At 44.0% G+C, this 26,949-nt stretch overlaps 2 protein-coding genes across 2 annotated transcripts; both read right to left on the bottom strand.

Annotated features, from left to right (window-relative positions):
* Positions 1-380: 380 nt before the first annotated feature.
* On the bottom strand, positions 381-15,689 carry dhx58 (DEXH (Asp-Glu-X-His) box polypeptide 58). Its single transcript, XM_028986196.1, has 11 exons — positions 15,321-15,689; positions 13,315-13,516; positions 12,165-12,355; positions 11,758-11,871; positions 11,455-11,581; positions 11,149-11,334; positions 10,251-10,495; positions 4,199-4,519; positions 3,399-3,589; positions 3,236-3,329; positions 381-1,280 (listed from the first exon to the last, which is right to left on the bottom strand). The coding sequence occupies exons 1-11, from the start codon at positions 15,489-15,491 to the stop codon at positions 1,092-1,094; spliced, it is 2,031 nt and encodes a 676-aa protein (XP_028842029.1). The 5' UTR covers positions 15,492-15,689; the 3' UTR covers positions 381-1,091.
* Positions 15,690-16,231: 542 nt separating this feature from the next.
* kat2a (K(lysine) acetyltransferase 2A) lies at positions 16,232-25,400 on the bottom strand. Its single transcript, XM_028985724.1, has 18 exons — positions 25,194-25,400; positions 24,573-24,696; positions 23,650-23,795; positions 23,438-23,527; positions 22,931-23,112; positions 22,507-22,698; positions 22,070-22,176; positions 21,848-21,961; positions 21,632-21,768; positions 21,177-21,385; positions 19,799-19,925; positions 19,546-19,656; positions 19,297-19,440; positions 18,866-18,980; positions 18,716-18,752; positions 18,458-18,521; positions 18,251-18,335; positions 16,232-18,010 (listed from the first exon to the last, which is right to left on the bottom strand). The coding sequence occupies exons 1-18, from the start codon at positions 25,398-25,400 to the stop codon at positions 17,817-17,819; spliced, it is 2,385 nt and encodes a 794-aa protein (XP_028841557.1). The 3' UTR covers positions 16,232-17,816.
* Positions 25,401-26,949: the final 1,549 nt, after the last annotated feature.

Here is a 26,949-nt window from a genome sequence, read left to right as displayed (position 1 = left end):
CTTACGATCCATATGAGAATTCACACCGGTGAAATCAACATTGCTACACAGAATGTGGTAGGCCACTAGTTACTGCACACTGGTGAGAAGCCATATCATGGTGTAAGGGTGATGGTTAAAAGCTGAGGACACATTTCACTGTGTCACCGTGTGCTGTGCTGCAGTGTTTCACAATGACCATCATGTCACTTTCACTCTAATCCACATTGGAGAGAGTCCCACCAATGCAAGGGTTATACACAAGCTTTTTTTATATATACAGTGGGTACAGTACAGTATTCAGACCCTTTGTTATATTGCAGACAAAATCATTTAAGTAATTTTTTTCCCTCGTTAATGTGGACACAGCACCCCATCATGACAAAAAACACAAAATTGTGGACATTTTTACAGATTTATTAACAAAGAAAAAAACTGAAATATCACATATTTTAGACTACATAAGCCCCTTGATGGAGCCGCCCCACCTGTAGGGTGGATGTGCAATCTCCCTGCCACTGCAAAATAAAATGTTATCAAAAATTATTTTTATAAAATATGATAATTATTGTACGTCTGGCAACACTTATATACATTGCCGTCTACAGCAAACCCCGAGTGGATAAAAGTACATTCCTACAACATATGTTGTCCATGATTTAAATTGCATAAAACTGTTACATTTATTTCATTTCATTTAAAAGCATTGGAATCAGCTCTTCTCTGACAGCATGGTGGGTGAACAGAACGGACATACTACAAAACAATAATGGGGCTCATTACTGACTCAATATACACATACATACTAGTGCCTCTTAGACATTGTGGGTTCTTGGGAGGGATTGCTGTTTGGTTGAGGGTTGTCAGCTCTGTACCCCTCCCTTGATTTAAAAGCATTTTAGAACAACACACATCAACAACACAGAAGCACAAAACGCAAATTCCTGGACCCTTTAACTACTACTTCCTCACAATATTTAAAATCCTGTTATTTTTTGTCCAAGACTGCACTTAGCAATAACATGTAATGCACTTAAAACTAAACACTTAAACTGGTTAAAATGTATTTGTTGGGTTGGAGGGGGCCTCTGTACTTTTTTTGGTTTGTTGACTCAATATATGTCCAGGTCAGGGAATGTGTCCAAGATGTAATCTGCTAAGACAAAATCCTCCACTGGAAACTCCACATCCTTCCACTTCTTTGGTAAGATGATGCCTTGTGGAGTTTTCAGAGAAAAACTCTTTATACTGAGACAGGGAAGCACGGGTCCTTTTTTAAACTTGATCTCCATCCCCCAGTCCTTCAAAAAGACAACAATGGTTTATTTCCACTTTTGTCCCTGATAAAAGTAAGGAAAACTATGCAGGACCTACTGAAACATTGCAGACTACCATTTCAGTGTTTTTTTCACTTGCTTGGTACATTTCTCACAAACAAACTGAAGTTCTCAAAACTGCTTGTGCAGTTTATACTGTTTATACTGTTTTTTATACTGTAAGTCATTGCAGTCAAAAGCGTCCAACAAAATATTGTTGGCAGTCAAAAGTATTTTATACTTTTCATCCATGTGGGCGTAATTAGATTGGACAGAGAGCTACTGTTGACGCGCCATGCCAGCAGGGTGGGAGCATCACTGTGTGTGGCTATTTTGACAATGTCAACACTCATATCCCTCTTGTGGGGCCATACCACACCCAAAAACTGCATACCTTTACGGCATTTATCAGACGCCCTTATCCACAGCAGACCCTTACAATCAGTAGTTACAGGGACAGTCCCCCTGGAGACTCTCCGTGTTAAGTTTCAGGGACACAATGGTAGTAAGTGGGATTTGAACCTGGGTCTTCTGGTTACTAGGCTACTACCAGCCACGTTCTTGAACCAGCCACGTTCTGCAGGGATCTCATTCCTGAATAGGTGATCATTTGTGATTATTAATGGTTGTCCTAACAACTCCAGGATGCTGATGGAATTCCTACTGCGTGCGGGATATAACAGCAGACGGCTGGAGAGGCTGTATAAGACATTCTCGAGGGTTCGTTCCACGCCGCATTGCAACATAAGATATCCGTGGTGTCACACCCTCAGCCCGACTGCCCCACCCACCTTCTCCTGCATTCTGAACTTTCACTAACTGTCAGTCACAATCAGCTCCCTGCAAACCCCTGCACCACCAGACTCATAAAAGGACCTTCAGATTCTAGTGAGCATATTTTCTTGAGTTGTGCTAACTGCTACACCTACACCAAGGTTCTACACCAAGGATCTGCTAGATCGTAGATGTCCCCTTCTGTTCTGTCTTCCAATTAGTTTCGCCACCTAGTCCAGTTCCTTTCTGCCTGTTTTTTTTTGTGAGTAGTGATCCTTATCTGTTTGGGGCCTCGTCCCCTTTTTGTTTGTGTGTATCTGGTTTAATAAAAGATACTTTGACACTTGCGCCTGGGTCCTCCGCCCCCACCATTAAATGTTGTGATGTGGACCAATATAACAGGATTGGTGGCAATTGTAGAAAACATTTAGAGTTTCAGCATGTATATATTGGTTTTATCTCTTTTTTTTCATATGTTATGCATAAAGCATTTTTCTGGACTGTGGTTTCAGTGCATGGTATGTCACCATATACCTGTACAATCAATAAAATATTCTTCTTGAATCAGTCTCCCTCAGTAAGTGTTTTTTATTTTTATCCTTCCCGCGCTTGTCATTCAGCTGTAGTGCTGGTTTTATATTGATAACATGACTTTACATTTTGGCTGTCATGTCAAGCCCATTGAGACATACTGTATGTGATTTTGGGCTATAGACGATGGTTCACGGACTTGGGATTTTGATGGCACTGACATATTCAATTATGTAAATACTCACTTTTGAGGCATGCACTAAGTATTTTGAAGAGGTCACCTGCTTTTGTCAAGTGTTTTGAGAAATGCACGCGCTGTTACGCAACCGTTAAGTCTCTTCTGAGAAATGCACCAAGGCAACTGAGAAAAACTGTATCGCGCTAGAACAGCGGTAGTAGGGGTGGTAGTAGCCTAGTGGGTAGCACACTCGCCTATGAACCAGAAGACCCGGGTTCAAATCCCGCTTACTACCATTGTGTCCCTGAGCAAGACACTTAACCCTAAGTTGCTCCAGGGGGACTGTCCCTGTAACTACTGATTGTAAGTCGCTCTGGATAAGGGCGTCTGATAAATGCTGTAAATGTAAATGTAGAACAGTACAGATCAGTAATTCTCAAAACGAAGAGATGCTTACATTTCCACATTTCTGACAACTGATGGTACGTCCAGGTTCCCACTCCTCAAAATCCCTTTCCAAGCGCACTTGGCCCCCAGACCTGTAGTGATTCCTAAAAACAAACTCACATCAGTTTGTCTTTTTTGTATCATTTTTGGACATCTGAAGGCTACACACTTACTTAAAGTCAGGGTTAACATTAACGTGATGCGAGTTCTCGATAAGCCTCATATCACTTCCCTGGGCCACAGAAGTGAAACACTTGCGGCAAGAGAGCTGCACCTGCTCTGCGCCGAAGCGGTGCCTTCTTTCCTGTCTACTCTGTTCATTGAGCATGCGACACCATACGGCGTCCTTCTGCAACTCTGTGATCTGAGGGAATAAAAGTAGACAGAACATAGCCACATAGTAATTGTAGTATTATTTGCACACATTTATTGCATATAACCCAGCTACTGAGGAGGTGAGGACGCATGGGACTGTTTTTTGGTGCCGGTCCCAAGTCCGGGAAAATGGGCAGGGTTGCGTCGGGCAGGCATCCAATGTAAAATATTTACGAAATATGCAGATCCTCTTTTTGACCCTTAATGGGAACAGCCGAAAGGAGATGATGATGGATATTATTGCATATGCACAATTTTGCTACTGGGCCCAAAAACTTACCTATAACCCTAAAATCAAGATGTGTGGAAATACAACCGCAAATGCCAAACCTATTCTAGCCGTAACATGACATGTAGGGCACCAGTGGTTTTCAAAGGCAGATGTCATCATGCCGCTCATAGACCTCCACTGCCTAATCTTTGTCATTGAATGAGAGCAGACATCTAGGTCTGCACCCATTTACTTTAACTCGATCATAAAATGTTATACCCTATCCATTGCCAACAAGGCAGTCCCAGTCTAGGCTGCAAGTCTAGCATCTCCACCCCTTCATATGCTATGAGCATTACATCAGCCATCAAGCAGTACAGTGCAAACCTTTTGCTGATAGTTCTGTGGCTCCTCTCTCTCCATCCGCTGCACCTCAGCAACAGCCTTGGCAGTCAGCTCTTCCAAATATTCATTCAGTTTTTCTCGTTGTAGCTCCCGACCCCCTTCCCGGGCCACCACAGCGTAGATGCTGCCCTGTGCTCGTGCACGTCCACTCGCCTGCTGCTGTGCAATCTCATTGGTGAGTAGTCCGTAGCGGACCACCATATTGCATTCTGGGATGTCGAGTCCCTCCTCTCCCACAGAGGTGGAGATTAGGAGGTTGAGGGCATCTCCTCGGAACTGCTCAATGGTGTCTTTTTGGTGTACCTACACATGGTCCAGACAAAAAAAAACAGTAGACACTGGTCATCTACAGTTGCACTAGGAGACACAATTTATAAGGTGTAGCATTTCAGCTACATACGTTAGACAGTACATAGTGAAACGAAACCTTTCTCCTGAACCTGGTGCTACATGGAATATTTAAATTGACATTTTGAATTTTTTCTTTTTTGCTGGTGCAGAATTACAGACACTTTGATCCAGTCCCACAATGAGATTTCCCCAGAACGCGCCGTTTTGGTGTCTGCAGCTTTAAATGCTAATTAGGATGAGAACGGCCTATAGAAATTGAGGGGCATTTGGAGGAATGACGTCATCAACACCATTCACCAACCACAATGTTTGGTGCCACCAGGTAGACGTGTCAGTGTTTTTCCAGATAAAAATTTTGTTGTCCCACTGGTTCTACAGCGTCTCGCATGACGGAACAAAAAAAAAAATTGTCACATCCAATCACCAAGCAACTGCAACATAAATAATGGGACAAATTCCAGATCCGGCCGTCTGAGCTGCAGCTCTGAACGGCGAAGCAGAACAGCCAAAGCACTCTTTACACCTATCACTAGGGGAAATCGGATTAATGTGGTGTTGTGATATTTGTGGGTAATATTTGTTTCACACAGTGAACTCCATGTGGACAAGGTGGGTGCGGTGGATGCACACCAGCGGGAAACTCCGTAGAGATTGGTCGGAATATTGGGGGAATGCCCATAGGATGATGTATCCTATGTTAATTAAGGTTGTTCTTAAGGTCCATGCTAGGACAAGCGGGAGTGCGTGGATGGGACAACGGCTGTTGAACTTTGTAGGAAAGAAGCAAGATTTTGACTTAGGCTTAGGCTCAAACTGAAAATTCTCCTCAGTGGGAAGAAGATTTTGCACGGTCTTGCATTGAGGGCCCTGAATGCTTTGGTACCTTTTTCCAGATATAAGAGGGAGAAGAGTGCATGTGAGGGGTATGTAGAGTCCTTCACAATGCTGGTGGAGAGACTGCAACATGCAACATCCTTCAGCATGACTTGTTTTGCAGTCATCAGTAATGGTGTGGGGTGGCCGCACAGCCTTCCATGTGCTTGCCAGAGGTAGGCCTACTGCCATTAGGTACCGAGATGGATTCCTCAGACCCCTTGTGAGACCATATGCTGGTGCGGTTGTCCCTGGGTTCCTCCTAATGTAAGATAATGCTGGGCCTCATGTGGCTGGAGTGTCAGCAGTTCCTGCAAGATGAAGGCATTGATGGTATGGACTGACCCGCCCGTTCCCCAGTCCGGTATCCAGTTGAGCACATTTGGGACACCATGTCTCACTCCATCCACCAACGCCATGTTGCACCACAGACTGTCCAGGAGTTAGCGGACGCTTTAGTCCTGGTCTGGGAGGAGATCCATCAGGAGACCATCTGCCACCTCATAAGAAGCATGTCCAGTGGAGTCTCGAGCTTTGAGCAGTTCATGTACCTTGATGGTGAGACTGTGACGTCATCCGTGCAATTGCTGATGTACCAGTTGTGGCCATAAGTTTTGTGAAAGACACAAATACTTGTTTTCACAAAGTTTGCTGCTTCCGTTTTTATTATGGGAATTTGCATCTACTCCAGAATGTTATGGCTACAGGGTGGCAGTAGCCTAGTGGGTAACACACTCGCCTATGAACCAGAAGACCCAGGTTCAAATCCCACTTACTACCATTGTGTCCCTGAGCAAGACACTTAACCCTAAATTGCTCATGGGAGACTGTCCCTGTAACTACTGATTGTAAGTCCCTCTGGATAAGGGCGTCTGATAAATGCTGTAAATGTAAATGTAAATGTTATGTAGAGTGATCAGTCCCTCTTTGCCATGAAAATGCATTTCAGCCATGCCATAAAACCACCAAAACATTGAAATATTGGGTCCATGGCCAGGAAACTTCATTCAATTGAGACCTTGTGGTCAATCCTCAAGAGGTGGGTGGACAAACAACAAACCCACAAATTCTGACAAACTCCTAGCGCTGATTATGAAGGAATGGGTCGCAATCACTCAGGATTTGGCCCAGAAGTTGATTGACAGCATGTCAGGGCGAACTGCAGATGTCTAAAAAAAAAGGGCCAAAACAGCAAATACTGACTCTTTGCATAAACTTGAAGTAATTGTCAATTAATGCCTTTGCTTGTAATTATACTTCAATACACCACAGAAACAGCTGACAAAAAGATCTAAAAACCTATGCAAACTTTATGAAAACCAGCGTTTCTGCCAATCTCAATACTTTTGGCCACGACTGTAGCTGTTGACTGATGTCGTATACTCCTCCGAGTTGATGTGTTGTCAGTGCACTCAAAATAGTCAAAACAGCAGAGATGGCATATGACACGATATGTCTGTATGCTGCAATTTGCATAACGGTGATGTGGTCTGATTGTCCGAGATGGGGGCGGAGCTCTGTTTGTGTAAAGGAGATCCAGCGCATTTTCCACTCTCATTGCAAAGTGATTAGATTAGATTAGATTCAACTTTATTGTCATTACACATGTACAAGTACAGGGCAACGAAATGTAGTTTAGGTCTAACCAGAAGTGCAATAAGCAGCAAGTGCAGGATACAGTTCAAATAAGTTAAGTTATATATATATACATAAAGTGATATGTGCTATACATAAGGTGATATGTGCAGTACAAAGTGATATGTGCAGTACAAAGTGATATGTGCAGTACAAAGTGATATGTGCAGTGCAGTGATTATCAAGAGTGAATGGGGGGGGCAGAGGAGTTCAGCAAGGAAACAGCTCTGGGAAAAAAGCTGTTCCTAAGTCTGCTGGTTCTTGTCCGTGGTAGCCTGAACCGTCTGCCTGAAGGCAGGAGAGAGAACAGTTCGTGGGCCGGGTGGGAGGAGTCCTTAAGAATACTGTGAGCTCGACGCAGACAGTGCTTCCTCTGGATTTCCTCAATGGATGGAAGTGGAGTCCCTGTGATGCGCTGGGCAGTTTTCACCACCCGCTGCATCGCCTTACGCTCAGCAACAGTGCAGCTTCCATACCACACTGTGAGACAGCTGGTAAGGATGCTCTCTATTGTAGAGCGGTAAAAGTTCAACAGGATGGTAGTGGGTAGCTGGTTCTTTTTTAATGTTCTCAAGAAGAAGAGGCGCTGGTGAGCCTTCTTGACCAGGCTGGAGGTGTTAATGCTCCAGGACAGGTCCTCTGAGATGTGGGTCCCCAGGAACTTGAAGGATGTAACAGGCTGCACAGTCATCCCATTGATGTGGATGGGATCATGCGAGCCTCTTCTCTCCCTCCTGAAGTCCACAATGAGCTCCTTGGTCTTGGTGGTGTTTAAAAGAAGGTTATTTTCTGTGCACCAAGTGGCCAGATGCTGGACCTCCTCCCTGTAGGCAGTCTCATCGTTGTTGTCGATGAGACCTATCACCGTGGTGTCATCTGCAAACTTAATAACGGAGTTTGATCCATACATAGGTCGGCAGTCATGGGTGAAGAGGGAGTAGAGGAAGGGGCTCAGCACACAGCCCTGTGGTACACCAGTGTTGAGCGTGACAGTAGTGGAGCGGATGTGGCCTGACCTTACATGCTGTGGTCTGCTGGTCAGAAAGTCCATAATCCAGTTGCAAAGTGAGGTGTTGATGTCCAGGGCTCTAAGTTTAGAGATTAGCTTAGAGGGGATGACAGTGTTAAATGCTGAGCTGAAATCAACAAACAGCATCCGTGCATATGTGTTTTGCTTGTCCAGGTGTGTGAGTACAGAGTGCAGCGCTATGGAGACTGCATCCTCTGTGCTCCTATTGCTACGGTACGCAAACTGGTGTGGGTCCAGAGTTGGTGGGAGAAAGTCCCTCAGATGTCCCAGGACTAACCGCTCGAAGCACTTCATGATTATGGGTGTGAGTGCTACAGGGCGGTAGTCATTCAGGCATGTTGGGCTAGAATGTTTCGGCACTGGTACAATGGAGGTGGATTTGAGGCATGTTGGAACAGCTGCTTGGGCGAGAGACATGTTAAAAATGTCCGTGAATACGCCAGCGAGCTGCTCTGCACATGCTCTAAGTACGCGGCCCGGGATGCCGTCTGGTCCAGCAGCCCTGCGCGCGTTTATCCGACTCAGTGCAGTGCAAACATCCGAGGAGGTGAGTATGATGGGCGAGTGGTCGGTAGATGAGGGGATCTTGACAGCAGGTTGCTTGTTGTCTCTTTCAAAGCGAGCATAAAAGTCGTTGAGCTCATTCAGAAAGAGGACATCTGTGGTTGTGGGGGCTGAGTTGCTGGGTTTATAGTCTGTAATGGCCTGAATGCCCTGCCACAAGCGTCGAGGATCAGCATTGGAGAAGTATTCCTCTAGCTTTAGTTTGTAGCAGTGCTTGGCCTTTTTGATGCCCCTCTTCAGGTTCGCCCTGGAAATGCCGTAGGCCTGTGCATCACCCGATCTGAAGGCATTGTTGCGTGCCTTCAGCAGGAGACGCACCTCCTTGTTCATCCAAGGCTTCTGATTAGGGTATGTGGTGATCTGTTTCTGAGTAGTAACCGTGTCTATGGTGGTGTTAATGTAGTTCAGAACAGAGGAGGTGTAGATGTCGATGTCCGTGTGAGAGCCACAGGTGGCCTGTGAAGCAAACATACTCCAGTCTGTGTGTTGGAACCTGTCCTGGAGTGTGATATCAGCCCCCGCTGGCCACACTTTGATGGTCCTCACTGATGGCTTCACACGGTTGATGAGGGGGGAGTACTTGGGGGTGAGAAACAAAGAAAGGTGATCTGATTGTCCGAAGTGGGGGAGGGGGGGTCACAGCATAGGCTTCAGCCATGTTTGTATAAACTTGATCCAGAGTTTTGTTTCCTCTGGTGTGACAGAGAATGTTTTTATGAAATTTAGGAAATACCGTCTTCAAATTGGAATGATTAAAATCGCCCGCCACAATGTATGCAGCCTCTGGGTGATCAGTCTGTTGTTTACTGATGGCCGCATGAAGTTCGTTCATAGCAAGCTTGGCATCAGCATCAAGAGGAATGTAAGTGGCAGTTATAATGGTGGATGTGAACTCCCGCGGCAGATAGAACGGTCTGCACTTAACCATGAGAAACTCTAGGTTAGCTGAGCAGTGTCTCCCAATGATAGTAGAGTTCGTGCACCAGGCTTTGTTAACATAGATGCACAATCCCCCACCTCTGGTCTTACCGGAGTCATCCGCCGTTCTGTCTGCCCGGAGAATGTGGTGCTCAGCTAGAGCAATAGCATTGTCCGGTATTCCGTTGTTTAGCCATGTTTCAGTGAAAATCATGACATTGCAGTTCCAGAGTTTCTTGCTGTGGTTGATTCGGAGTCGAATCTCATCCATTTTGTTCACCAGTGACCGTACATTGGCGAGAAGAATGCTGGGCAAAGAGAGCCGGAGTGCACATATTGATGGAATTTAGGGAGAACTGACTTCTCAGAGCGCCTCCTCCGTATTAGCACGGGTGAGTAGTTTTTAGCCTAGCACGGACCCCCACCCGTTTCCCGCGTTTCCGGGTTCCCACGTGCATCTCCCCGCAGCAGTCTGAGATTGTGTAGTTGTTTATCATTAGGTTTTTACGGTTGTAGACATGGACATCGTCCATGCGCTGAAAGACAAAAAAGCACCATTTTGGATCCAGAGAGGCCGCTGCGAGCTAGTGTCGCACCACCATCCTGGTCCACCATCACTTTATATAAAAATGTATATCACATTTCTATGAACTATGCACATACCTGTGACATGTTATTGGCACCTGTACCAGCACCCGTGAGAACTGCCGCTTTGATTTTGGCATTCTGCAGTTGGACATTAGCACACACCCAGCCAAGGAGACAGTGGGCAATCAGACGGGTCTTCACAAAAATTATGCACTTGGAAGGTTTGGAAAATTGCTCCAGCAGAGTTCTCTCCAGACGGTCCAAATTTGGGTTCTCATAGCAGACAGTAGACGCCAGTAACCTCAACTCCACGCGGTTCTCTGCGAATGATCAGGTAGAAACATTTAAAACAGAGCAAGCCACATACACATTTAGCTTTGGAAATGACCTACATTGGGTGTTGTGTTACTATGACAAATTGACAGTTAGAACACAACCTCTTTGTAAGCCTATGTCACGGCCACCAACCCTCCGCCAGGGCCATAGGGGGGCACTCAGTCGCACGTGGACACGACGACATGGAAACGGAAGAAAACAAGGTCGGCGTTGTGTGGCCATGTTGGACGCTGCGAACTCCTCACTGAACCTGTTTACGTTTCTGTAAGGCGATCCTGATCCTGACTCACGGCGACCCATCGTTTCTTGACTGCTCTTTTGGATTCTCCTTGCCTGCTCCCTTGCTCCAACCAAGACGATTCTCCTGCCTCTGTCTCATGACAACCCACGTCTCTCTGGTACCAACTGCTTCTGTCCAACAATTCTCCAGCACACTGCTTTCCACCACAGCTACCTGATCTCCCCTTTGTCCCCATCGCGTCGTCCTGAATCGCACTCACGCTGCTTTTGCAACAATCCCGTGGGCTATGGTAGCTTCAGAACACCATGACCACACTGGGTGATGTGTTATAAACTCTTACATTACTTTACTATTCTTGAGTGCACCCAGTTTCATTCATTTAAAAAAAATTCTTACCTTGAAATAGTCCAGACAGGAAAAAGTCTGTTCCATCGATTTCAGTGGCCGTCCTGGAGGCGTAGAAGTCCTCTACAACCTGCAGCGCGTCCACCATCCGCACAGCGTCGTTAATGAGAAGGGCATCATTATATGTTCTCAGATGCACTGCACACTGTGCCCAAAGTCGGTTCTCTACTTGTACACCTGCAACAGATACATGTATTTGTCAGCTGGGTTTGTCAGATATTGTGTCAGACATGTGCGATTATCAGAAAGCACAGGTTTGGAATTAATGGGCAGGTAAGTGCCTTCAGCCAAACGCACCTTCTTTCTCCAGGTTAACCACCTCAGCTTCATACTCTTGAGTTCCGAATGCAGAGAAGATCATGGTAACATCCATGAATTCATGGACCATTTTCATCATATTTTTTAAATGATCACCAAATGGATCCTGAAACATAATTTGGGAATATGTTAAATTACAGTGTGTGTGTGTGTGTGTGTGTGTGTGTGTGTGTGTGTGGTGTGTGTGTGTGTGTGTGTGTGTGTATATATATATATATATATATATATATATATTTTTTTTTTTTTTTTATTATTTTTTTTTTTAAATACAAACTGCCTTACTGAGATCCTTTTGTTAGCAATTTTGTATTCCTTCCTTGGACTGGGCACAACATCCTTCAGCTGAGGGATGTAGTTTTTAGTTGAAACGATTACAGAGTCTAGATTAGCACAGATCTGGGAGACAAGAAGAAAAGATGGATAAGAGTAATTAAAAGGGAAAGAATCCATAGTGACTGCACTCTGTTTTCATGATCTCATTTCAGGACCATGTCCGCTACCACAAATGCAGACAGATTAATTCAAGAATTTTGATTGGCAAACACTCCCTACATGCTACATATTGTCATTCTAAGAATTTGATGGCAATTTACATCCATGGTGATACCAGTACTCCTTGAAATTCCATGAAGTGAAAAAAATGTAGAATCAATAAAAGATCTACTGCTTATTGTCAATTCGAACCTTACCTTCAGTACGTGCTCCACAGCATGTTTTATTGTCTTGCTTCCACCAGTTCCAGGTGATGCGGTGAGGCCCAAAATCTGAGGAAGGCCTTCTTCACGCCGAAGCTTCTTCTCCACGTAGCGTGCCATAATCTTATTATACACGCCCTCTTTGTGTGTGTGATGGCACTCGTCAATTATCAAGAGTGTGAAGTCTATTAGTAGAAGACAAGCACTTAAAATTATATTTTTAGAAATACACTGCTCAAAAATGAAAGGAAACACTTAAACAACTTCAAGTCAATCACAGAACACCTCTCAGTTCCTATGCTTTCTGGCTGATGTTTTGGTCACTTTTGAATACTGCCGGTGCTTTCACTCTAGTGGTAGCATGAGACGGAGTCTACAACCCATCCAGGATGGCACATTAATGCGAGTTGTGGCAAGAAGGTTTGCTGTATCTGTCAGCGTAGTGTCCAGAGCATGGAGGTGCTACCAGTAGACAGGAGGTCTACATCAGGTGATGTGGAGGAGGTCATAGGAGGCCAACAACCCAGCAGCAGGACCGCAACCTCCACCTTGGTGGAACAGGAGGAACAGGAGTCCTGCAATACGACCTCCAGCAGGCTACAAATGTGAATGTCTGCTCAAACGGTCAGAAACAGACTCCATGAGGGTGGTATGAGGGCCCAGCGTCCAGAGGTGGAGGTTGTGCTTGTTTGTTGTGTACAGGACTCTAGGATTTGGTTGTTTTCACATCGTAAATAAATGCACTATATTTTCACTTCGGTTTGTTGTGTGATATCCCTCTCCTTTGTTCCCTAAACGGGAATGTGACAGTGATGGATTCCCAATACTTAACTTTGTAATAAAATGTGAAGATGCACATAATTTACTCAAAAATCAGCGTATCATCGGTAGAAGGCTGGCATTTGCAGGCTACGAACAGACGTGCACTAACCCATGTATTTTTTTTTATTTTATTTTAACATTTTACTTTTTTAATTATTATTAATTACTGTTTTACTGTTTATTTTAATTGCTCTTTGTGTCATGACACCTACTACTAGCTGTCTGATATATGTGTGCCCATGGACACACCACAGTGAGGTCTTCATGCCACATAACTTGCAAAATTATAAAACAATCAAAGGACCACTGAGCAAACACTCACCCGTGAGCTCAACATGCTTCTCTTCTTCTGTACTGACCAGAGCGTTCTCCAGGATCTGAGCCGTGCAAATAATCACATCAAAGTCTTTCACCATACAGCCAAAAAAGTCCTTCTGGCCAGAGTCTCCACTGATCGGAGCCAGTCTGAAGTCCTGCAGAGCAGTCTTGAACTCGTTCTCGTAATGTTGGTCTACTAGGTGAATCTAGGTGAAAATACAGCAACCACAGGTAAATAACCACTTTCCAGGGAACACACTTAAGGGTCCCCCATTTCACTTTGTAAGATTATTTAACATGAATCTGAGTTCCCCTCGGCTGTCTATGTTCCTGCAGTGGCTAGAAATGGCGATAGGTGTAAAGAGTGCTTTGGCCATTCTGCTTCGCTCTTCAGAGAGCAGCAGCTCAGAGGGTCGGACCTGGAATTTGTCCCCTTATGTCGTCATAAGGAGAAAGGTTACCTCCATTTTCTCATGCTTTTTCCACCCCTCCCCTACAACATTATCTCCCCCAACTGTCATGGCTTGAAAACATGCAAAGAAATGTAGTTGCTCGATGGTTGGATGTAAAAATAAGCACAAATGTTTTGTTTTTTTCGTAAGTAGACAGTCTGAGGAACCAGTGGGTTCATTCAGTGTTGCCAGATCCTAAATGTTGAAATATCGTACCAGCATCTTAAAATTAAAAATTATCATACACACGCAATTTCCATTCTGTTGTTGCTCAGAAAGTCTGCTTCAATGACACATATCATCATATATCTGTACAGTATTTAAGTTTAAGTCTTAGTTAGTATAGTTTAGTGTGTATATACATATATATTTTCTTTTGCGATTGCACTGGGGGGAGGGGGGGTTCTGTGTGACAATTGTATTTCAATTTCAAAACATGGTATACTGTGTATACTGTTGTACTGACAATAAACCAATCTTGACTTGACTCTTGACTTGATATTATAATGTATAACGTAACTTTTACCTACAGAACTTTTAGAAAAACCTCCTCTGGAGTGCAGGATAAGTCCCTACACTGAACATCCCAGAATATCACTTACACCTAGCAACAGCGACAGAAAGATTTACTTTTAGTGCTACAGGCTGTACCCACCCAGTCATTTCTGTAAGTCTGATGGCGAGGTTGTGTATGATGACTCTTTCATAATGCGAATCTGCGCTTAAATCCCTCATCACCAATTACATTGTGCACATGAGACGACCGCGGCGCATAAAACAAGCCAAGTATGTCTGCATAGCCAAAGGAAAACCGAGATCTTTACCTGGTCGGGCTAATGGATTCATCGTAAAGTGAGGGGGTAAAATTATCGTACATCATGTGATTTTTGGAATTATTGACAGTCCATCGCAACATACAGAGGGTAAAATTATGGTACAAATATGGTACGAAAAGAGGCTTCAGATATACAGTACAGGCAAAAAAGTTTGGACACACCTCCTCATTCAATGTGTTTTCTTTATTTTCATGACCATTTACGTTGGTAGATTCTCACTGACGGCATCAAAACTATGAATGAACACACGTGGAGTTGAAATAACTGAAAACATGTTTTATATTCTAGTTTCTTTGCTCTGATTACTGCTTTGTACACTCTTGCCATTCTCTCGATGAGCTTCAAGAGGTCGTCACCTGAAATGCTTTTCCAACCTTCTTGAAGGAGTTCCCAGAGGTGTTTAGCACTTGTTGGTCCAGCTCACCCCAAACCTTCTCGACTGGGTTCAGGTCCGGTGACTGTGGAGGCCAGGTCTCCACTTTTTGTTACATAACTCCACATGTGTTCATTCATAGTTTTGATGCCTTCAGTGAGAATCTACCAATGTAAATGGTCATGAAAAGAAAGAAAACACGTTGGATGAGAAGGTGTGTCCAAACTTTTGGTCTGTATTGTAATTAGGGGACCACTAAGACTGTATAAAAGCAAAAAAAAAATCTTAATAGGGGACCTTTAAGGACATTAAAACACAACGCGCAAGAACATGGAGAGTGTGGAGTTACCCTGTTGACCAGCACGGCCACCCTGGCCCCGGGCGTGACCTCCAGGTGCCTCCTGGCGACGTGGACAGCAGCTCGGGTCTTCCCACCTCCGGTCGGCAGCCAGATGATGGCGTTCTCCCCTCGCAGGGCCCTCTGCACCACCTCTTCCTGGTACGGCCGCAGACCTGCCATCTCTAGCCGGACCGGACACAGAGCGCGACACGAATAATGACGGATAAAAACGCGCGACAGGGTAGCCCGTGGACTGGTCTGGAAGTCCTGGTCTTTCTGCTGTCGTGCTCCGGTCTGCTGCCTGTCGACTCCGGCTTTGGAACGAAGAGCCTCGTCCTTTTAGAAGAAGCGAAAACGAAAGCGAAAGCGGGCCGGCGGCCGGCGGGGCCCCGTGAAGGGGGACCGCGGAGGACGCGACGCCTGCGGACTCGGATCGGGGTTCAGTCCCCCCCCAAACACCTGCTCACAAAAGGTCGGAACGGTTCTATTTCCTCGGATCCAGAACGTATATGAAGCTTTTTAGCATTTTTAAAAATCGGATACTGATTTATCATGAGAGGGGAGGGGGGACCCCGGTTTGGCCCCAGTTTGCATGTTGTTACCGAAGGAAAACGAAACTTCTGCGAAATTCCCCTGCCAGGCGGGGTAGTCCCTGTCCCCTGCCAGGCGGGGTAGTCCCTGTCCCCTGTCCCCGATGCGCATTAAGTAAATAAACGGGAGTACTGTTTATCCATTTAAACTCCACAAAAGTATTTATTTGTTCATTGGCCTGTTCTATATTGTCCATCAGACTATTTTTATTCATGTATATGCTTGTAATACTTTTATTACATGCGCTTATTTCTGTAAATATTTCATATTTATTCAGAAGCTTTCTGTAATAAAATGTGGTGTAGATGAAATGGAAATTGTGCAACATGTGAACATTGCATATAAAGTGTTTAATTTCAACAGGAGGTACAGCATCGTGAGCAATTTACAGGCTTCTTTTAACACACAAGGCCGAAACGAAACGAAACTTTTCCTAGTTTCATTTACTTGAATTCGAATGCAGCATAGAGAAGGTAGACTGGGACTGGGTGTCCAAACACACACACACCACTGCAGGTCACCAAAGCTAGTCGAGATTCAGCAGTTCAAGTACATGCTCCAATATATATATATATATATATATATATATATATATATTGGGACAAGACCCAGTACTTCTGGGTCAGTCATGAGGGCAGTCTGCAGCCATTACAACTACTTACAGACACTGCTGATATGGGGGTTTTGGCAAAGAAATAAAACTGAATATGCAAAACGGAAACCATGAATGGTACCTGGTCATTAATTTTCATAAACAAAAATATTAATTGACAATGAATAGTCACGACATGTGAAATACCCCAAAAATAAAAAGAAACAGGATTCACACACACACTGATCATCGAGGCACATGACAGCCAAGGGACACTTTGGTTTAACAGTAAAACAGACCCGACCTCCGGCAGAGATTAAGGCATAACAAGAATGATGTAGAATGTTCTTTTAAAATCATTTTCAGAGGTTGTGAAAAAAAAAAAAAAAAAAAAGATTCCATCCACAAATAGACATCAATGATAAAGTCCAAACAAATAAAAAGCAGCTCCAGTAATTGGACAGCAAGAATGACCCTTGACTTTCAAAATCTCCACGGGGAGGTGACTTTTAACCAGTGAATGTATGAAACATCTTGTAACGTCACCTTTTTTCTTTTTTTTTTGCATATTTCGCCAGGAGGTGTATTGAATTGGACATTAATTAACTGGACAATAGACTACAGAGAGATAATTGAAGTGTTTAAAACAAAAGACACAAAAAGACAACTGCTTCCTAACTTCTGCATCCGTGTATGTATGTTCCTAAGACGGCAGTCGGACGTGAGACACTGATTCCACTTGACCGATGAGAGACTGAAGGAACTGAATCAGAACTTTGCTGAATGTCCAGACAATCAGGACACTGAACAGAAGACCCTGCATTCAGTCACATCATGCAGAGAAAAAAAGGTGAACAGGACCTGACGTCTGTCTGTGTAACGTACGTGTAAGCAAGTAGTAACCAGATCTGCACAGAGCCCAAGGAACATAATGCGGTTTCAAAAGAAAATTTTACAGCACAATAATTCCCAAATAACCTTTTTCACAAAATAATTTAAACCTTTGCAGCATCAAAGACAGACATGGTGCACAGTGACGGGCAGCACTCTGGTGAACGTGACAACCGTGTACGAGTTTCTCTGGGTGTTCGCAGCCATCTCGGCTTGAACACCACGCAAACGCATTTTTCAGCATCAACATTTTATAACCATGAGGCGGAATATTAACAGAGAGAATGTTATATGTGCATGTACAGTTATGAACCAGGTTCTAGCTGCATGTGCAGGTGAGTGCCTACTTGGTACATTAAATACACAAATGGACCCCTAATCTTCCCTCATTACTGACCAATGAAGCGATCTGGCTTCGGTTTATTTCCCGATCATTTATCAATGAGCCCCCCTTCCTTGAGCTTGAAGTAGAAGAACTTCTCCAGTGTGTTGGCACACTTGCAGTACTCGCTGTCTGGAGGGTTATACTCGCGGCAGTTGGTAATGATCCTTTGCAGGTCAGCGATAAACAGCTTCTTAGTCACGTAGTACCGATTCTTCAGCCGTTCAGTCATTGTCTTTAGATCTACAAAGAAAACAAATGAGGGGAGAAAGAAAGAAAAAAAATTACTATTATAAAGACGTGCATCCACAATACTATATACACTGTACATCAATGACCTCTGCAAACGCAGGAACACCATTAAAAGTAGGCAGAGCTAAATTAAATCAAATTAAGCATATTAAGGTTATTTCTGTTAAATTTGTTTTAAAAAAAAAATTATATAATAATTATTGACTACAAATCCTTGATGACATCACCCACCAATGGGAAAACGGATGATCTCATAGTAGTCAGGAGCTTCTGACTTCTTAACCGGTTCCATGAACGGCCAGGCATCTGGGTGCGTCTGGTTTTACACAGGCCAACCACACACACACACACACACACACACACACAAAAAAAAAGTTAATCTTGTAATACAAAATATATTTTATATAATATCATATTTACCATAGTACAGAGTCTTACTTTAATCTGTGCCAGCAGATTTTTAAGGATGTTGTAAAGTAGGTCTGGATCCTTCATCTCTTTGCTAGAAACAGATTTGGTATAATAAACAGCTTCATTAAAAGGTCATTATTCAGTCAAAATATTTAATTAACACAACCAAAGGGCCAGTTCTTTTAAGAATCAAAGAATAGAGAAGCAAAACATGCTCAAAATTTGAACAGTGTTGAAGTTCACCGTTTATAGGTCTGTAATTATACAGATTTAGTAATATCTTACCTCTTCTCTTTTGCACTGGGCTTCCAGCCTGTTTCTCCTGGACAATGTGCGTGACACCACAGATTAAAGAGAGACAGTGATGGCAGGAATCAATTCCAGCTTTATACCAGACAAAAAAAAAAAAACACGATTGCCAACAGAAGCACTTACTAATGCCGGGGATGCTCTCCACAGGTATCTGTCGAACACCCTCCTTAAAGCAAGTGAGACCAGGATACACCTTTCGGATCTGGCTCTGTTTCCGCTCAATGAGCTTTTTGATTATCTGCAATGCAGAGGATGATCTTACAGAGAGCTTGACAAGACTTCATCCCATAACCAACAGAAGGAATTTTTATTACTTACACACACACACACACACACACACATATATATATATATATACACAATTCCATTGTCATTTCCACATGTTCCTTCCACGTAAAATAATATATTCTAAACACATCGGAGAACACAAGCATTGCACCGAGTGCCAAATTTCATTCAGCATCCAGATGTTACGGCCCTGACCCGATACTCGTCTGATATATACAGGATAACAACATACAAGCACTGACAAAGTCGCATGTGATAAAGATCACCTCTTTCTGCCTCTTGATGATGTGAGACAGCTCCGTGTAAGGGATTCTGGGATTGAGTTCACATTCCATCAGGGTGGCACCCTCATAATCCTTGATGTAACCAAGGTAACGACTCTTCGGCACTTTGATGTCTTTGGAAAAGCCCTGCAAAAAACAAAAGACATGCAGATGTAAGTAAGCAGCAAATGTGTTTAATGATGAACCAGAAGACAGAAAGAAAATGAATTCCACCAGGTTTAGGTAAATAACCTGCTTCTTGAAGTATCCAATGGCGTACTCATCAGCGTAGGTGAGAAAGTAGAGGATGCTGTGTTTGATGTGGTATTCCTTCAGGTGGTTCATCAGATGCGTGCCATAGCCCTAATTCACACACACACACACACACACACACACACACACACACACACACACACACACACACACACACACACACACACACACACACAGGTCTGCAGCGGCTCATGGCTTCAATTCATTTGTATGGACTGTCCCCGTCCCCCACCTTCACTTGCTCATTAGAGGTCACTGCACAGAAGACGATCTCAGTGAATCCCTGAGTAGGAAACATGCGAAAGCAGATCCCTCCAATCACACGGCCATCTTTGATTAAAGCCAGCGTCTTGTGCTTCCTGCAATGGGATGAAGATATCAGATGGCCGTGTGAATAACAGACTACTTTACTTCCCTCATTCGTGTAACCGGTGACAAGAAATCTCATCTGTCTGGAGGGGGTGCACCTAAGATGCAGTTACGGGTGGTAGCTCCAGTCTCCCTGAGTGTGCAGCACTGTAAAATGCTTCCTGAAACATAACTATAGACAAATCTCAGTAACACCATAAATCAGGGCTCTAGCCCACCCAAAATGCACTTTCTTAGGTGCACCATATCTTTGATGGCGTCGCATTTAACAATGCAATTTTACAGGTTCACTTCCCCCCTCTTTAAATCACTGTGCATATAGGCAATATTGACTTGTTATTGATTCATCTGTTTTTTTATTTGAAGGACAGCGGGCAGTGGTGGCCTAGTGGTTAAGGAAGTGGCCCTGTAATCAGAAGTTTCGAATCCTGATCCTCCAAGGTGCCACTGAGCAAAGCACACACACTGCTCCCCGGGCACCTGTCATGGCTGCCCACTGCTCACCAAGGGCGATGGTTAAAAGCAGAGGACACATTTTGTTGTGTCACCGTGTGCTGTGCTGCAGTGTTTCACAATGACAATCACTTCACTTTTTCAATTCTACAAGAAAGGTAACTTACTGAAAATGTGTCTGATAAATGCTGTAAATGTGTTGGTGCAAATACCACTGAGCTGAAACTAAAACAAGATAAACAAAATAAAATGGATGCAGAGGTGCTGAAACGGAAGCTGGCCAATCTGAGTTGTGGAAAAATGTGAAATTTATGAAAGACTCGTTATGTTGGAAAACAATGTTGGTACAGTCAGGTTGGCAGACATCCGGCGCCACAATAATGTTGGGTTCGGGCTTTAAAAAAAGCTGTACTTTGACCCATGGGCTCGAGTCAAATTTTTAAGGCCTGATTAAAGCCTACTCACCCAACGCACTTACCAGGAACATCTGGACCATGGCCATTTAGAGGCCCCGCCTTTCACGATCTCGGATTGGTCAATCTGATTGGTTTAGAATACGACATGGACCTAATATGTGTTTTATGTGAACGGCAGGCAGTTTCCAGAGACACACTATTTTAAGACACACTATTGTGAAATTACGTCGCATGAGCACCTGTAAATGCTTAAAACTGCTTAAAGCATGAGTAATACTGGGTACACAGATTATGCTTTTAAAAATAAAAAAATAATAATATATCAATACATTTTTGGATTATGTTTACGTATTCGACCATAAGAATACTTACGGGTCAAACACCAGGCGTGTGATGTATTCTTTAGGCATTCGAGGCAGCTGGTGAGAGAACACATTCTGTAGGCCCACCAGCCACATGAGGATTTTCTTGTTGGATTTCTGGGAAAGCGAGTTTCCAATCACGTGGAATTCGATGATGCCACGCTTCTCCTCCAGTCGAGCGGTTTCATCCCTAGCAGCATTTGCTGAGAGCAAACTTGTCTGGGAAGTTAAATAAAAATAATACATTTTAAAAGCCCCGAACAAGCCATCTTTAATAAGTGTGTTAGTATATAGGGTAATATGCCCTGCTTCTCCCTCAAGTCAGGGTTTCATTAGTGGAAAGTATTTTAGCACTGACTATCTAGAAAAAAAAAAAAAGTATTCCTCAATTTAGACAATACATATATTGCTGAAGTACAGTTTTGTCTATAGTGCCTAATCGTGCACGCATGTAAGCACTGTTACCTCAGGCCCAAGCATTGCAGCAGGGTCAGTGATGGTCATCATGACCTCGTTGACCAGCTCCATGGGGATGTCACCCATGACCCGTATACGCTTAGCATCTTCCAGAGTTAGAGCTTCTGGAAGTTTTCGCTTCTCTCCTAAGTTATAGAAGGCGGAAAATTTAATGGCATAAGAGTGGGGCTTAACATTATTCAGCACATGCTTCAGTACAAGTACCTGTGATTGGTTCAGTAACAGCCGCATCCAGACCCATGCTGCCGAGAGAAGAGCCACCACTGCTAACACTCTTCGCGAAAGAGGGAGACCCCGACACAGCCATTGGACTCAACACTGACCGGAAAAAAGTGTGTGTGAGGACTCAGTGTGTGTGAGGACTCAGTGTGTGTGAGGACTCAGTTTCATTCATTTTCAGAAACAAGAAAGCATGCATTGACTCACCTGTCTGATGCCCCATTTGTGCCCCTTCTGAGGCTGGCATGGTGAAATCAGCATCCCAGATGGGTGAATTCTCTCCATAAATCTCCTCCTCCAACATAGACAGGAACCTGCGTGTGTTAGCAGATGTGTATATGGAATCAAGATGGGGGAAAAAATTACATAAAAATGAGGCCTGAAGTCCTTGTGGCGGCAGTTACTATACAATATTAAACTGATCAATTATAAGGAAGTTAATTCATGTAATGAATGGAGTTCACATTTCAAAATTGTTTAACAGTTAAGAATATTCAATCATCAATTAGTTACAATTACTCATATAGTAATTGAAATAGTTACACTACTATTGCATCTTAAATAGTAATTGTAATGAATTACATATCCAAAGTATTCTTAACACATTTATAGGATATTCAGGAGGAGACACAGATATATCCTACTTGGGGAAGTGTGTCAGGATCAGCGTGCGCTTTTCAGGAGGCAGCTTGTCTTTTTCGACCCTAAATTTTTCCAGCAGCTGCCTTCGAGTGACCGTGAAGATGGACTTGAGGAGACTGCGGCCGAACACCTGAGTTGTCTCATAGCGTGGCAAACTGTCGTTGCTCTGAGGAACGTGACAGTAACAGAGCCACCTAAAGCATAACACACAAAAATCTGTTAAAATGTTTTAAATTACGCCTTTTGTATTGCTTAAAGATGCGAAACGTGTAAAATGCACATAATTGAAAATTCTGATAGTCTTTATGTAAACACCAAGCGTGCAATTTCTATTGTATTCTGAAACCATATTGTATTCGAAACCATATCACATATCGCTCATGTGATGCGAACATAACGATTATTATTGCACGTGGGCATGCAGACCTCGTGTAGTCAACTTTATAAGCAGAGCTGTCGTCTTTCTGGACACGCTGCCGGTACTGAGAGGGAGTCTCCAGCTTCCAGTAGTTTAAGCAGAGCAGGAACATCTTACTGAGCTCGAACATCGTCTGCCGCTCCTTAGGGGCCAAGTGACTGAACTTATACTGCACAAAGTTTAACACTCCCTAAAAATGAAGAACAAAAAAGGGTAAGAGGGCGGATCAGTGAGTGAGAATAGGAGTTTCTTGGACATGTTAACACTAATCCACATCACAGCATCTAAAAATAGTTACTACAATTATTTAAATATAGAAAATAAAGATTCCACGTTTCACAATGAACAGTATGCTCTGTGCTCTGATGGTGACATGTTTAATTTCTGGTCAAATGTGAAACGTGCATTGCAACCAAAATAAATCCTAATGAGGTCAATTGCGATTAAGCACGGTATATATGGTATTTGGGTTCCTTAAATCCATAGCAGATAGTGTAATTAGAAGAAACACAGACCTGTTCAATATTTGGTTTCTCAAAAGGGGGGCTACCCAGTGAACCCTCAACTAAAGGCTTTCCCATCTGCAGAATACACTTCCTAAGAAGCTGGGAAAAAAAAAAAAAAAAGCAAAAACATTCAGCAAGTTAAATTCACTTAACGCTTGAGACTAAGCAATTGTCTGTGTCTGCTAAAGCAGCGTATGATGGTCAGCAGACCTGGCAACCACCTTAAAAAGATAAAAGTACACTTGTTTTGTGTCTGTGTCCTCCTCCTTGTGGACTGACATGAAAAGATTCTCTACGTCCACGACCATGCCCAGAAGCCGGTTCATCTCGTCCTCAGAGACGTTCTCCAGGTGGGACACATGGTCGGCTACATTAGACAGAGAAGCAGATGTGCATTACAATTTTTTTACTCAAACTGGGACACAAAAACAAAAAATATTCTGGAAATATTCTGGTTCTTGTGCTCTTTCTGTTTTATTAATTAAGGTTTTAAAACATTTACATAGTACATTTTGCATGGTCAGAATTCTTAGATTTTTCCTAAGAATGTTTTAAAGCTCCAATTAACTTATTTTTGCACCAAATGCCCCCCCGCTCACACTTGGGGCTCTACTACATTATATGCTCCAATCTGGTCACCATAATTCACCACATGCAACTGAGGAGAACAATATCCCTCGGTGTTTCACTAGTGTGTGTGTGTGTGTGTGTGTGTGTGGGGGGGGGGGGGGGGGGGGGTGGGGGGGGCTAGTAGTGTCTTACTAGGCCACTGTGATTGCAAAGAAGAAGAAAATAAAAAGGTAAAATCCTGTGGGGCTGCACATACTGTAAAATGGTTGTGTGCAATTCCAATGCCTGTATTGCGGGGTTACTGTTATGGCTGGAAACATACTGTTATGAAGTGATTGTCATTGCGATACACTGCAGCACAGCACACGGTGACAACGAAATGTGTCCTCTGCTTTTAGCCATCACCCTTAATGAACAGTGGGCAGCCATGACAGGTGCTTTGCTCAGTGGCACCTTGGCGGCACGGGATTCAGACCTGCAACCTTCCGATTACGGGTCCGCTTCCTTCCCCGCTCGGCCGTACTCTGCTCTGAGCAGCAAGCTGGCGGCGTAATGGTACGGATGCAGGGCGTACCCAGGGCGTGGCTGCAGCTGCGGCACGGCTCGGTCAGGCTGGCTGCCTGCTGCTGGAGCTCCATCCGAGCGGCGGTGGGGGGATGTGGGTTCTTCCATCCATTACACTTGCACGAGTCGTTTGCCTGGTAACAAATTCACACCATCATCATCATCATTTACATTTACATTTGCAGCATTTATCAGACGCCCTTATCCAGAGCGACTTACAATCAGTATTTACAGGGACAGTCCCCCCCTGGAGCAACTTAAGGTTAAGTGTCTTGCTCAGGGACACAATGGTAGTAAGTGGGATTTGAACCCGGGTCTTCTGGTTCACAGGCGAGTGTCTTACCCACTAGGCTACTACCACCTTAACATCATCATCATCATCGCTCCATTTCTCTCAAGAAACAATGGCTGAACTGACAGGTGTCAACAAGAACGCAGTAATCTGTAAAGTTCAATCAATAAGTAAACTTTGCCCGTCCTGAATGTGCAGCTTTATTCACAGCGTGTCTACTGGTGAATTTATCGTCTCCAGCGGGCGAACTGTTTAGCTTCACTGAGCATCAAACGGCCGCTCGCACCGCGCCAGGCTAGCAGCGGCGGCGCCGGCTAGCTGGCCGGCGGGGCGCCGTACCTTGCAGGCGGAGAAAACTCCCAGCTTCTCCAGCTTCTTCGCCCGCGGGAAGGCGCGGACCTGCGCCTTCTTCTGACTCGCCCACTGCTGCTGGCTCAGGCCGGGCCTGGCCGGGTCGCTGGCGCCGGGGACGGAGGCCGCGGGCCCGCCGGACGGGGCTAGCTGAAGCCGCGGCTGCGTGGAGGCCTGGTTCGCCGGCTCCGCCATATCAGCGCCCTCGCGGCCACACGCGCAGCGCTCTTGCTTCTTGAGGACCAATAAAGTTTAGACAAAGAACATTTAAACGGCAAAGAACGACGACTCGACTGCCGTGGTCGGTCACGTGGTATAAACGGCCGCTCCAATTGGCTGAGGACATTTAGTGAGAGCAGAACACGCGTGGGTCAACTTTACAGACATACAAACAAGTAAAAATTGTAGTAAATAACAGCTTATTTATTGCCGTGATGATTATGTGTTTTTATGTTCACAGACCTTTATTTAAACTCACCTTAATGTTCAGACCATAAATCGTATGGGTTTGTGCTAATGTCAGTCATTTAGTTGTTTTAAGAATGGTAGTAGCCTAGTGGGTAACACACTCGCCTATGAACCAGGAGACCCAGGTTCGAACCCCACTTACTACCATTGTGTCCCTGAGCAAGACACTTAACCCTGAGTGTCTCCAGGGGGACTGTCCCTGTAACTACCGATTGTGAGTTACTCTGCATAAAACAGTCTGATAGTACTACAGAGAGGATGTTTGAGGATGCTCCAAAGGTTCTCAGTAGGATTGAGGTCATGGGAGGATGGGGACCACACCATGATTTTCTCTCTTTTTTGCCCATAGCAGCCATTGATGCAGAGGTATTCGTTGCAGCATGAGATTTTGTCACGGAAGCACCATTCTGTGTGTGTGTGTGTGTGTAAACACTGTAGTAAAAGAAATCAACCAACACAAACATGCATGGTTAAAAATCTAGACATAGATTTCAAATCTTTTACTGATTACTACTAAAATACTGTTGATTGTTATATATTACACTACAAATTTGAATGAATGTTATATTGAAATATGGTAAAGAGTAATAATATTAATGTGGAACCATGTAAAAAAAAAAAAAAAACGGATTTACTCGTCATCATCCTCGGGGACTTGAACAGGGCAAAAAATAAATCCACACAACGTTGAAAGATGCTTATCGCTTTGTCCCCCAGGTAGCATTGGGACATCCTGATCACTTTCTGATTCATATTATTATAGTCTACAGACAGACAATAAGACCCGCAATACCTGTTGTTAAAACTGTGAAAAAATGGACCTCGGGATCTCTGACTCCACTCAGAATGCACAAAGACGTCAAAGACTTCCAGAAACAGGAGACCAGGAAAGCACCAGGTCCGGACAGCGTCTCCCCTTCCTTCAGCACCGGCTCTCCTCAGGGATATGTCCTCTCCCCACAGTTTTCCAGGACCGGCTACAGAACTGGTTGAATGGGTGAGCCAGAGGGACATGATGAGAAATACATAAACCATTGACTGTTGTTTTTATAAATCATCACTGTATATGCAATATCTACCTGACGTGTTGTGTGTACTTCAGTGGCACCGTAAAAGAATTGCACAGATACTGGATGAGGTTAGTCATGTTTCTACACCATATGGCTGAGCGACTTACATGCCGGAAAAGATGAAGGATGAAGTTTCAATGACGCCTTTGCACTTAATTCATGTGTGCACCTTCATTGACCTGCTATTAACTGTAGGAGACGTGCTA

Source organism: Denticeps clupeoides, chromosome 7 (assembly GCF_900700375.1).
Source record: "Denticeps clupeoides chromosome 7, fDenClu1.1, whole genome shotgun sequence".
Classification (NCBI taxonomy): domain Eukaryota; kingdom Metazoa; phylum Chordata; class Actinopteri; order Clupeiformes; family Denticipitidae; genus Denticeps; species Denticeps clupeoides.
This window is presented reverse-complemented; position numbering and strand designations above follow the sequence as displayed.